The sequence below is a fragment of the Oryza glaberrima genome, chromosome 2 (genome assembly GCF_000147395.1).
Source record: "Oryza glaberrima chromosome 2, OglaRS2, whole genome shotgun sequence".
In the NCBI taxonomy this organism is placed as follows: domain Eukaryota; kingdom Viridiplantae; phylum Streptophyta; class Magnoliopsida; order Poales; family Poaceae; genus Oryza; species Oryza glaberrima.
This window is the reverse complement of record NC_068327.1, coordinates 7,415,823-7,427,607: the sequence shown is the minus strand read 5'-3', so window position 1 is coordinate 7,427,607 and position 11,785 is coordinate 7,415,823. Positions and strand designations below refer to the sequence as shown.

The window sequence follows — 11,785 nt, the reverse complement described above, 5'->3', positions numbered from 1 at the left end:
TGCAAAAAAATCCCTATGCTTCCAGTTAATTACCTATCAGTCACCGCTACTGTCCACCGTCCGATCTCACCTAGTAGTATGCATGCTTGTGCATCTTCCGTGTAACCTCTCTCAACCTGTGGTAGATTACCATCCACTTCATTCTGCCAGATACAGACATACAGTGCATGTAATGGAGCCAAAAACTGTATTGATCAGCTGTGGCACCAGTCAACCCAAGCATGTGATTCTACTACTGGCTTGGCTAAAAACATGCCATTCCCCTTCATCTACTTGGACTAATTAAAGTGGATACCTAGTTTGATGTTTGACATTTCAGTCCACAGGAACTCTCTTTGTGCAAAGAACCAAACGCCACTGCTAGCCAAGTGCCACTTCTCTTTCCTAGTTCCAAAAGATGAAAAGAGGATCCAAACCTTTCCTAAAGATCAGCAATTGATGCTACTGGTAGCATGCATATGGTTGGAAGGTGATCTTAATTTCTTCTTCCCTGATGGTGAAATTGGACTGAAAACCACTTTGCTTAGGAATGATGTGAGCTCATGCCATGCATGATGACCAACCAATAGTTGCAAACTCTCTACTAGTACTAGCCAGTGAAAGCAGGTGATTTGGATCAACTTATGATGTGTCAAATCCATCATTACTAGTAGATTATCTATACATCTTGCAACTGGTCAACAAAGATCAACTTCAAATCTGTTGTTGGACATAAATTAGAGGCTGTTGTCAAGAACACAACAGTCCACTCTGGCATGGCATGGATGGTTTGTCAATGACAAGTTGTGCTCTCTGACTCTGACTTTCTTTGGCTGGTCTGTTTGCTGCTGACCTGGTCATCTGCATGGATTAGCAGTGGTATAGTACAGGATGCAAGCTATTAAGTCATCGCACACCACTGAGGAAGCAACTATGAATGGTTGATGTTGATGGTAAATGATCTTGGTTGTTAGCAGGTAGCAGGCCGATTCATAATTATCAAGGACTTTCTGACGCATGCTAAGATCGATCTTCTAGTAGTCTACTAAAGTCTAATTTTGAGTAATATGTAAATCCGCAAATGGAAGTTGTTTTGGTCGATTTTGCTTAGGAGTAGTCCAACTTGACAAGTTTATTTTTCAGATAATGTTAAGTAATTAGCTGACCACTAAATAAGTCCTATAAAACGTGCATAGGCATGAGATTAGGCGATAGGGCATTAGTGGCAATGCTTTTTTTTAAGATGCTTCCTTGGAAAATTCCAGGTCATGTTCCACCGCTATGAACATGGAAACTTACCAGCCGTAAATGCAAGAACCAACCACAATTAACAAAGAGGAAGAACTCCAAAAGGAGATGTAAATGAGATGACCCACCAGCACATGAGCACATGATTGCAGTTTAAACCATTCTGATCAACATGCAGCAAGGAATGGAAGGATGGAGACACTTAGGTAGGCAGTGAAGGGCCCTACCTAAGCTTGATGATAAGGTCCACATGAATGAAGACAAGTAATAATCTGACCAAAAAATGCCATCATGACTAGCAATAGAACAACGCATGTGTATAGTTCCTACGTGTGAAATATCTAGGCCAATGCAGACAGTGACATGCCACAACCTGACAAGGATTAGTTTAGTGACGAATGGTGAACTGAAAATGATGCAATGCATTTTGTGCTTGGGCTTAAGGCCCCAACCCTCGATCTCAGCTAGTGTTCATAACATTAAATCCACTGTCACATAAGCACAAATCTAATGTAGCAAGAAAGTTAATGAGAAAAAAGGTAAAAAGATGAAACAATTTCTCATACAAGAAATATCTCTACACAAAAATCAAGAATTAAAACAAAGGAAAGAGAAACGAGGTGATTAGATAAGAATTTAAAACCATGTGGTTAATGAGTCATGACAAAAACGGCAATTATAGTAGACAGTAACAGTTAAGATTCACCATCCACTGAAACAAACGGCAGTTTCTGATTTCTCAAGAACGAGCAAGAAATTGACCATGCAAGTTTGCCTCCTGTAATGCAACCAATAAACTTGATGGCATATTGATATGATCGACTGAACTGGAAAATCTTCTTCAAATTTTGCATTTTCATAGTTTCTGCCCAGAGATATCCTTTCATTCTCCATGCTTGAGAGAATTCAAGTTACAGAGAAAAAGTACATTGGGTGAGCACGATTACAACGCACGCCTCAGTGCTCTCTGGTGTGGCATTATTAGTTTATTACCCATATATACGTGAACTTGACAACTTAAGACTTACAGCTCCCAGATTCATGCAGATATGTAGACTTGTTAGCACAGGGATGAAGCTTTGCTTTTATTTTGTACGCTGGATGCTGTACCTTGAAGCTATCTTACAGGGCAGAACCTGCACGCCGACGCCTTGTTGCGTTAGAGGTAGCAATCTGACCAAGCTGTTCGCCCTGGCTTGCTGGGACTCGTTCTCTGACAGGTGTGTAATGCCTCAGCCAAACACCAGTGTATACCTGAAGAAAGAAGAAGCCATCATCAAGATATCTAGTCAACTAACTGATTAACACCATATCTGTAATTATGTATCGCATGAATCAAATATATAGTACATAGGACTTAATTGGCCAGCATTCAGAATACACCCAAAAAGGTCTAGATAGAGAGCACAGTATCAAGTGATGAATGTATAAAAGGAGTCAATATATCAAGAATACTGCTGGACTTTGTTAGTGAAAGATATAACTATGCCGTGGTCATAAGAAAATCCTACGCTCCTTGTTTGCAGCCCAGAGAAGAGCTAGCCAAACCAAATGATATTCAAAAGGAAAAGAGCATATAACTATTTATTTCCCATCACCGCAGTCACTGTGCAGAATAACAATGGCTCCAATCTGGCTCAATATTGATTGACAAGAAAATCTAAATGTTAAGTTGCTCAAAAAGGAGTAATCATAATTCATGATTGACCTGGAGTTCATACTAAGGGAACATAATAATACATGGCAAATTTGTTTGCCTATCACTGACCTGCTGAGGCCTCATAATCTTAGTGTCTGGATCATCAAGTGACTCTTTCCAATGTGCTAACCAACCAGCCATGCGAGGAATTGCAAACAGAACAGGGAAGAACTCTGTAGGGAATCCCATTGCCCTGAATCAACACAATCACAATTAGCTACTCAATGACAAAAGGAGAGAAAAGAGAAAAACAGCTTTCCCACTGATGTACCTATATATTAAGCCAGAGTAAAAATCCACATTTGGATACAGCTTCCTCTTGACAAAATAATCATCTGACAATGCTGCCTTCTCCAACGCAACAGCAACCTGACATGGCATCAGAAACCATCACAAAGGTGTATTGGATTTATCAAAGTGTTATTGCAGTTGCACACAGATAACCATGTTGTTCAGAATCCTACTTCACGAACAGAAAATAATTATTGTAGTTTTTTGTTCCATTAGGAAAAGGTTTGGAAGATAACACAGGGTAGTTAACAAAAATGTGACACCATCAATCCTCGAAGAGTGCTAGTTATAGCCTGCTTGATATTTTTGCCAAATAACTTTCCAGATTAATCAATCAAATTTCAAGTATTGTGGAAAGGATAGAATATAATCCTAATAGTTCTTGGGATTCCTCTAATACGATGGATCAAATGATCAAAGCCAGCAACCAAAATATGATATTGATTGTAGCACTTGGGCAAGTAGAACACAATTACTACACGGAACAGGTGCTTAATGTTTTGCCAATATAGCTTGTTAACCTCATGTTTATTTGAGCTTTGCAGTATTAAATATCAAAGGCTTTCTGTGATAACAGTAGTAAATCTGCAAAGTACATGTGGATGAAGAAACTGACTGAAAGCAACAATCAATGTTTCATATGTATCGGCATATGATTGATATACGAAATTCTGAAGGACAAGAATAGCATTAAAAAAGTTTTTTCTGAATGGTTAAAAATAATACATCTGTCAATAAATATCTTGATTGTCTTTTTAATTTTACAGACTCCTGAATAAAAATGATTGCTCTTTGAAATATGTGAAGCACGACAATTAATGGCATCTAAAAAGGCTAGTTGTTATTTTTTAATACAGAACCATGAATTTAGGTTTAAATTAATCATTCTGAACGATTATTAGCTTAGCCAGTTTCGTTCAAGGAGATTTTTAAATATCTAGCCAAGGGCCTGTGCATTGTAACGTATTTTCTTAGCGATTATAAAAATATTTTTCAACTTTTTACCCAACATCATCTGCCTATTAATTATAAGAAATAACAAAATTTAAATTTTAAGTTATTTTTTGTAGTGATTATTTTGTAGCATTGGTTTTAGAACCACAAACAATATAGATATAGGAGTCTTTAAAGATATTATTTATTTATTTATTTTTCATGCTTAATAAGTCAATTAGACATGTTATAAAAAACATTATGGTCTAAATCATGTCCACTGTTTTGTTTAAACAAGGTTAAAAGTATATGTTGTGTCCATTTCCTCCCATGGACCTATGGTCCCCACATGTCAGTTGGTAAGGTGGTGACAGAACCACCACTATCGCCGTCATTACTATCAATTTGCTACATGGTAGAAAAAATAGAAACAACAATGATTTAAGAGTGCATATAAACAAGAAACATTTTAATTTATGAAACTCATATTCTAAAAAAAATGTGTTTTTAAGAAAAAAAAATGAAGCGTATATTTTAAAAAACATGTGTTTTAAGAAAAATCGAAGTGTATATTTTATCCTGTTTGATGAATGTAATTACTTTTTTCACACAAGCGTATATTATTTCCTATATTTTTATGAGATTTTAAGGGAATTGAATTTATTATTTATAAAATAGTTGTTCGATCTAAATGCACTTTATATAATATGCACAGGTACAAAATAACGAGCGCGTCAACAGACGCGCTTATATTCTAGTTACAGGAAAAGGATTGCGAACAGTAAAAGACTAATAAATCTGTTTGTGTTTATTCAACATTGATCAGATCAAGAAAGAAACTAATCAGAAGTATTTCATCCATCTCAATGTGTTGTGCAAAGTCCATATTCATTCATTGCAAATAAAATGTAGACCTACTGTTTAGAAATGAATGCTTCATGTTCCCAAGTACATGTCATTTAGCATCCTATAGTGTGACCTGACAAAATCTGTTTCTTGGGTGTTGATTGCAATGTGAAACATTAACCAAATATTTCACTAACTGAATGAAGGTTACATACATACAGTCATCATAAACTGGACTTCTTGAATAAAGAAATTCAGCATAACTAACCTCGATAAGAGGATCCCGTCCGACAATAGAGAAGACCTCCTCTGCTAGCTTTCGGATGACTTTAGCACGGGGATCATAATTCTTGTAAACACGGTGCCCAAAACCTGACATCTTTCTCTTCCTAAAGAACAAAACAGATCTCATAAAAACAAGTCCAAACATATATATTTAAAAAGGTAAAAGCTTAAACTTCATTAAACTAAAAAAGACCTCAATGATTACATTTCAGATCAGAAAATATAAATCAGGACAGGAGTTATATATTACCTGTTTTTCACTCCCTCGATGAAATCTGGAATATTCTCCACACTTCCAATCTCATTTAACATTTTAAGTACCGCCTGGCATGTTAGAAAATGGCATTAGTGCTTCTGCATCATAATAATTGAGTAATGCCTTAATTACTTCTAAAAATAACAGATGTAGAGTCAAGGTTAAAGCGAAACAAAGGTTTTAGAACTAAATTTTCAATTATATAAAAAAATCCAAGAAAATAAAAACCTCTCTATCAAGGAGGTGACTTATTTACATTGTTAACAGAACAAATTTATAGAGTACATAGACTGTATGTCTTTGTTACTTGTGAGCTTTATCCTTAGATTCTGATGATGAGTGTGTATATAAACTATTAGCAGTCCAATGCAAGAAACAAAAGTGACAACTGCTCATTGCTCAGCATTGTTTACCTCATTTGCACCACCATGCAGTGGACCATATAGAGCTCCAACAGCACCAGAAAGAGCAGTGAAGACATCAACACCACTGTAAACACAGGATAAATAATCAGGCAAGGTCAGATTCCCAATTCTTAGAATGAATGGCATTATCTACCTTGAAGCAAGGTGCCTAGCAGCAGCTGTAGAGCAGTTCATTTCATGTTCAGCATGGAGAATAAAAAGGATATCTAGAACCCTAGCAAGTCTAGGATTTGGCTTGTATTCTTTGTCACCCCTGCATCACAGTCGAAAAGGAAAATGAAGTCAATCACAAAATTGAATTGCTTATTGATTTCTAACAAAAGAAAAATGAAAGAGCACATGAGAGAACAGAATACAAATAATTCCAAAGTGATGTGACTTACAAAGAGTCTAGCATATACAAGAAGTTCTCTGAATAAGAGAGACTATTTGTAGGAAGGATAGGAGGTCTTCCAGCTAATCTCAAGTACGCTGCAGCTGCAATTGTTGGTGCCTATACAGAAAATCAAGTTAATATTGCATCAATTATTAGTAAAACCAAACATATATAAAGCTAACTGCTGGGCTTCGCCCGGCAGTGCTTGTTTCCGGAAAAATAACATTATATAAATCTAAAAGAGAAACATCATTGTGATATGCATCATGACCTTCCATAGAATATCTCTGGCTATTTTATCACTTCACTAATTCAAGAAAGAGGGTGTATCATTTAACTGGGAAATTATCCTCGATTAACTTCACTAGTACAAGAATAATCGGATTTCTTAAGTCATACCTTCCCAAGTACTCGCACAATCTGCTTATCCCTAACCTGCTTCGACTTGTAAAGATCTTGACCCTACACGAGTACAATATATGTCATTAACAACAGCAAACTATTACACATAACAGATGGTGCATACATAATTCAGATATTAAAAAATCCAATTTTTGGCTGATTCTATCATGTTAAGTAAAATCATGTGAAGAAACAACTAGCTCAATTAGTGCATTTAGAGAGTGCTTACTCTAAGAGCAGGGTTTGCATCCGGATGGAAGACAGAAAGCGTGCTCATTGCACTGGCAAGGACACCCATGGGATGAGCGTCATGAGGCATTGCTTGTATGATATCCTGTCAACGTTAAAAGAACACCAAGCTATTAGTTATTAGTACAAATTAAACAGAAAAGCTGTCCATATATACTGCAATGATACACAATAAGATGGCAAAACATACCAAGAGTCCCTGGGGAACAGCAGAGTGCTGAGAAATCGCAAATTCCCATCCAGCCAATTGGCTCTGGGTAGGCAAACTTCCGTACACTGCAAGAGCAAACATGTTTTCAACAACAAAAACTACATTTGCATTAAAGAGGAAATAAAGGTGCAGAACACTTACTCAGGAGGTAGGCCACCTCAACAAATGAGCTGCTTTCAGCCAACTCTTCAATTGGGTATCCCCTGTAACGAAGAATTCCCTCATCCCCATCAATGTAGCAGATGGATGAGCGAACTGGGGCTGTGTTGAGATAACCAGGATCATAGATCTTAAGACCCTTGTCGTCCTTTCCAGTGGTAATCTGCAACAATTAACCCAAAAAAAATCCTATTTAACTCTGGGATGATCTCATATAGCAAAGGCATCATAATATGCACAGAGCTTGAGCTGTCCACACATTCTCTTGAAATTTTAGTCCTAAACCAAAAGGTAGTGAAGTAACATTTGCATAGTTATCTAATAATTCGGTAGTTGCATTCTAGTTTGTTCGCAAGAAGTACCTGCCAATCAAGCAGAACAATTTACTACAACTACGAAGTCACATGCAAGCACTAGAAGATTTAGGATAACTTCATTGTGAACAAACGGGTAAGCTGCGACCTCATCGAAGTCAACCAGGATAACAATTAGAAATCGCCACACCTACATCCATACAGACACTATAATGAGGAACTAAACTCAATAATCATGCTAGTTTCGACTTTCTGACATCTCCAGGGAGAAGATTTGTCCAAGGGGGGTGGCGATTGGGCGAAATTTACACATCGGTTTTGTCACCCAATCACTAGCAGCAGACGAAAATTGAGCACAACCAAGATCGCAATCACCTAATCCAAGCCGATTCCACAGAAATCCAGCTTGATCCACCAACCAAAACCCGCATCCCGAAATCCCGCAACACCCCCACATAACCCGGCGCGGATCACGGCGCAGGTCGCGGCAACGAAGAAGCCAGCAGTAAGCGTAGCGCTCCTACCTTCTTGAAGTCGGTGGCGCGCACGGTCCCCTCGTCGGACACCTTGACCTCGTACCTCTTCCCCGTCCTCCCATCCACCACCGCCAGCGCGCCGCCTCGCGCCCCCGCAGACGCCGCCGACCTCTCCAGCGGCCCCGCCGCGTCCGCCTCCCCGCAGGCGGCGGCGGGGGAGGCGAGGTGGGCGGAGAGCACGGCGAGGCGGGCGCGATCCATCGGCGAGGAGAGCAGAGCAGAGCAGAGGTGGGCGCGGGTGGTGGTTGCTTGGACGACTCGTCTGCGTTGGGTTGCAGGTTGGGGTTTGTTTGGGTTTGGCTTCCGCTTTGCGGGAATTATCGAGTCGTGGATGCTGCTGCTGTTATTATTGTGGGGGGAGATGGAGAAGGTGCAGGACTACTGGGGGCCTCGTGGGGGGATCAGATGATGATGACGATGGTGATGACGACGACGACGATGAGATTTGTTTTCGGTGAGTTTGCACGTCTTACGGTTTCATTTTCAACGCGGGCTTCTATTTGAACTCTTATTTTCATTTTCAAGTTTAGAGGGGTATTTGGAAATTTTCCATTCTTTTTCTCCTTTTATTTTTCCTTTTTCTCCCCTTTCTCTTCTTCCTTCCTCTTCGTGTGTAAGAAATAAAAAAAAGGGGAAAAAAATCAAAAACATAGAGAATAATAATGAAAAAAATGGGATAGGAATGTGTGTATGACATATCATGTCAATGTTACGTAAGATCGGGTAATTTGAAACCAGAATAATACACTTTAACAAGTCATGGATCTAAAAATCTCTGCTACTTAGAAAACCGATATTTTTGGTGGTGAGTCCTGAACAATCAAACAGCTAAGTTGTTTCCTAAGATCCTCCCACAAAATCAACACTCCAAAATGCCCAATCCTTGTATCGCGCTCCAACCACCCATCCGTGCATCCACTCTCTTCGCGCTCCGTCGCACGCGCGCCCGCTCCCCTTTTGCCGCCCACCTTCCAACCCTGCTCCCTTCGCCGCCACCAAAGTCGTCGTCCCATTGCTCATACGCCTCTACCCATTGCACCGATCCACACTGCCACCGATGACGATTTCCTCCGCTCATCCCCTAACCACCGCCCCATCCCTCCCAAGTCAAGGTACACGGATGTTCGTGCAAGGGATAATTTCAGGTTGACGTGGCATATTCGCCAAGGTGTAGTTTGTTAGAGCTTTGTGTCGAATATGTGTACGTAGTCGGTTGTAATTTAGGACTTGGAGTTGTAATAGGTGTTAGGACTAGAGTAAGAGTCAGATTTTATCTTGGTTGTAACCGCAAGACGACAATAGCATAGGTATGGATACGACTGGCCGACGGCCTAGCCGATGGAGGGTCGTGAATACCTGGATACACTGTAATATGTTGGATCGGGGAAGAGCGCTCGTAATCAGTGCTCTGGGGATGTAGGTTTTGACTGAACCTTGTTAACAAATATCGTGCCTCAGTGTCGCCTTCATGTTTAGATCTTCTATGGCGTTTCTTCCACGTTCGGTTTTCGAGGTATATATCGGGCTGGTTTTATAACAGTGTGCGTGTGCGGCTGCGAGGGAGAAGGGAGTGGGGAGGCACTCGAATGACTGTGCATTACATAATATAATTTGATGGACATAAAGAACATTAATTAGATCACCATCCTAAAGATAGAGACAACACTATCCACAATTAGTGAAAATCCTGCAAGCTACATGTAGTCCTTGTTCAAACCTAAAAACAGATTCCATGAAATTAGCGCCTGATGGTTCTACCAATGAGAACTTGCGCACATTGCACATCACCGCCGGCAACATCGAACCGAATTAGAAGGTATCATCAGAGTGTAACTGCATTGCAAATCAACCACTCGTCCAAGTGTGGTCGCAAAATGCGAAGAACAACCAATGACTGCAATCAATCGGCCACGAGCCAATGTGGGGTCCCACCCACGGCATCAACTGCACGAAGAAGGTTCTCTCAAGCGGCTCTCCCATAGAGGATGCGATATGATTCACCGCTGCCGCTCATCCGAAAGTCGGAGAGAGGTTTTCACCCATAGATATTGATGTGGTGGAGAAGGAGAAAACCCATCATAACGATGTCTATAAGGAGGGGAGCGGTGCCACATATAATCACAGGACATTATACATGCATGAATATATGAATATATGTTGCTGCATTACTCTAGCTACCAAGTCAGCTCAAAGCATAAATGGATTGAAGCCTCGCTCATTTTGGAGATAAGAATTTGAGCGGCAGAATATCATGTCGAGATGAGTGGGTGAGATACTTTTTTTGACGTTGGTATCTCATCATTGAAGTATATACCCTCATATGTCCCTTCCTTTTCCTTTCGTGAGGTATATGTCGGATATGCACCTTTTTATATATGTATCTTTTACAGAATTGATCTATCTAGTGCAGAATCTTATCTATTTTAGCCTTACATGCAACATAAACTTACTCTTCTGAGAAAGTCGATTTACAACACGTGCACTTATCCTTTGTATATCATCTAAATACAATCCATTCTAAAATATATAGCTATCTTATATATCTAGTCATAGCCATAAATATATAGCTATGTTTTTGGAGCCATTGTTTCACTTATTCGCGGGATAAGCAAAACGACATATTTGCAAAAGAAAAATAATTTGTGAATAAAATTTTTATATACATGTTCTTAGTGATCTAAAAGCAAAAGCTGAAAAATAAATTTTGATGAAAAAAAATCTCAAAATCAGCTCCAAATTTAAAGTTGAAAATTCAATTTTGGCTAATAATAAGCATAATCATAAGTGAAAAAATGAGGCCCAAGAGAGGGAGGGTGAAGTAGTCATTAAAAATTCTAGAACAAAAATAATAACATAGTGATTACAACGTTATAATGTTATATGCTAAACTATGTTTTTTATGTTATATTTATCCATATATAACTCACTCTGTATGTAAAAAAATAGACAAATAGTAATAAGAGAAAATAACCCCTATTTTCTCTGTCTTAAAATGTAATAGTAGCTATTTCTATCTACAGAACATGCACTTATCCATATCCACATCCAGAAATAACTACATTTCGAGGCTAAGGGAGTATAAAAAACCACTTCTCATTAACATATTTAACTGGGACAGATTGGGAGTAAAAAGTTAAATTAAATGCGTCTTAGTCTCTTAATAATTGAATCAGATATCTTGAATCATATATTCTATCCTTCTAAATTGTGCTATATCCATATCAAATAGAGAATATATCTCTACTATTATAAAAATTGAAGATGTTCTTACCGGTACTTTGATACGTCATCCGTGTATGAGTCGGTTTTCAAATTTGTTCGCTTTTGGAAATAAAAATCCGTACATATTTGAGTCGGATTCTTATAATTCCGTTCGCTTTTAGAAATACAAAACGAGTCGTATAAGAAATATCTTTAAAAAAAACTCGCATATTAACTTGACATGATATTTTAGAAAAATATATATATCCAAATGAATTCTCACAGTGAATTTCACGGTGAATAATAAAATAGCCTTCACCCATTGCAACGCACGGATATTTTTTCTAATGACTATATAAAGATAAAAATTATGCT

General features: G+C 38.7%; 1 protein-coding gene across 1 annotated transcript; it reads right to left on the bottom strand.

Annotated features, from left to right (window-relative positions):
• Nucleotides 1–2,042: 2,042 nt before the first annotated feature.
• LOC127763277 (citrate synthase 3, peroxisomal-like) lies at nucleotides 2,043–8,533 on the bottom strand. Its single transcript, XM_052287926.1, has 13 exons — nucleotides 8,198–8,533; nucleotides 7,342–7,522; nucleotides 7,180–7,265; nucleotides 6,970–7,074; nucleotides 6,738–6,800; nucleotides 6,346–6,455; nucleotides 6,096–6,215; nucleotides 5,951–6,026; nucleotides 5,532–5,605; nucleotides 5,265–5,385; nucleotides 3,198–3,295; nucleotides 2,996–3,119; nucleotides 2,043–2,481 (listed from the first exon to the last, which is right to left on the bottom strand). The coding sequence occupies exons 1-13, from the start codon at nucleotides 8,408–8,410 to the stop codon at nucleotides 2,350–2,352; spliced, it is 1,503 nt and encodes a 500-aa protein (XP_052143886.1). The 5' UTR covers nucleotides 8,411–8,533; the 3' UTR covers nucleotides 2,043–2,349.
• Between the last annotated feature and the right edge of the window lie 3,252 nt (nucleotides 8,534–11,785).

Bases quoted from the DNA above. Each gene is read 5' to 3' on its own strand.
- LOC127763277 (XM_052287926.1), bottom strand. From the start codon at position 8,410: ATGGATCGCGCCCGCCTCGCCGTGCTCTCCGCCCACCTCGCCTCCCCC. The intron at 6,216-6,345 runs GTAAGTCACATC...ACTGTGATGCAG, and splicing joins TTGTATATGCTAGACTCTTT to GGGTGACAAAGAATACAAGC. The intron at 5,386-5,531 runs GTAATATATAAC...TTTGTTCTTTAG, and splicing joins ATCGAGGGAGTGAAAAACAG to GAAGAGAAAGATGTCAGGTT.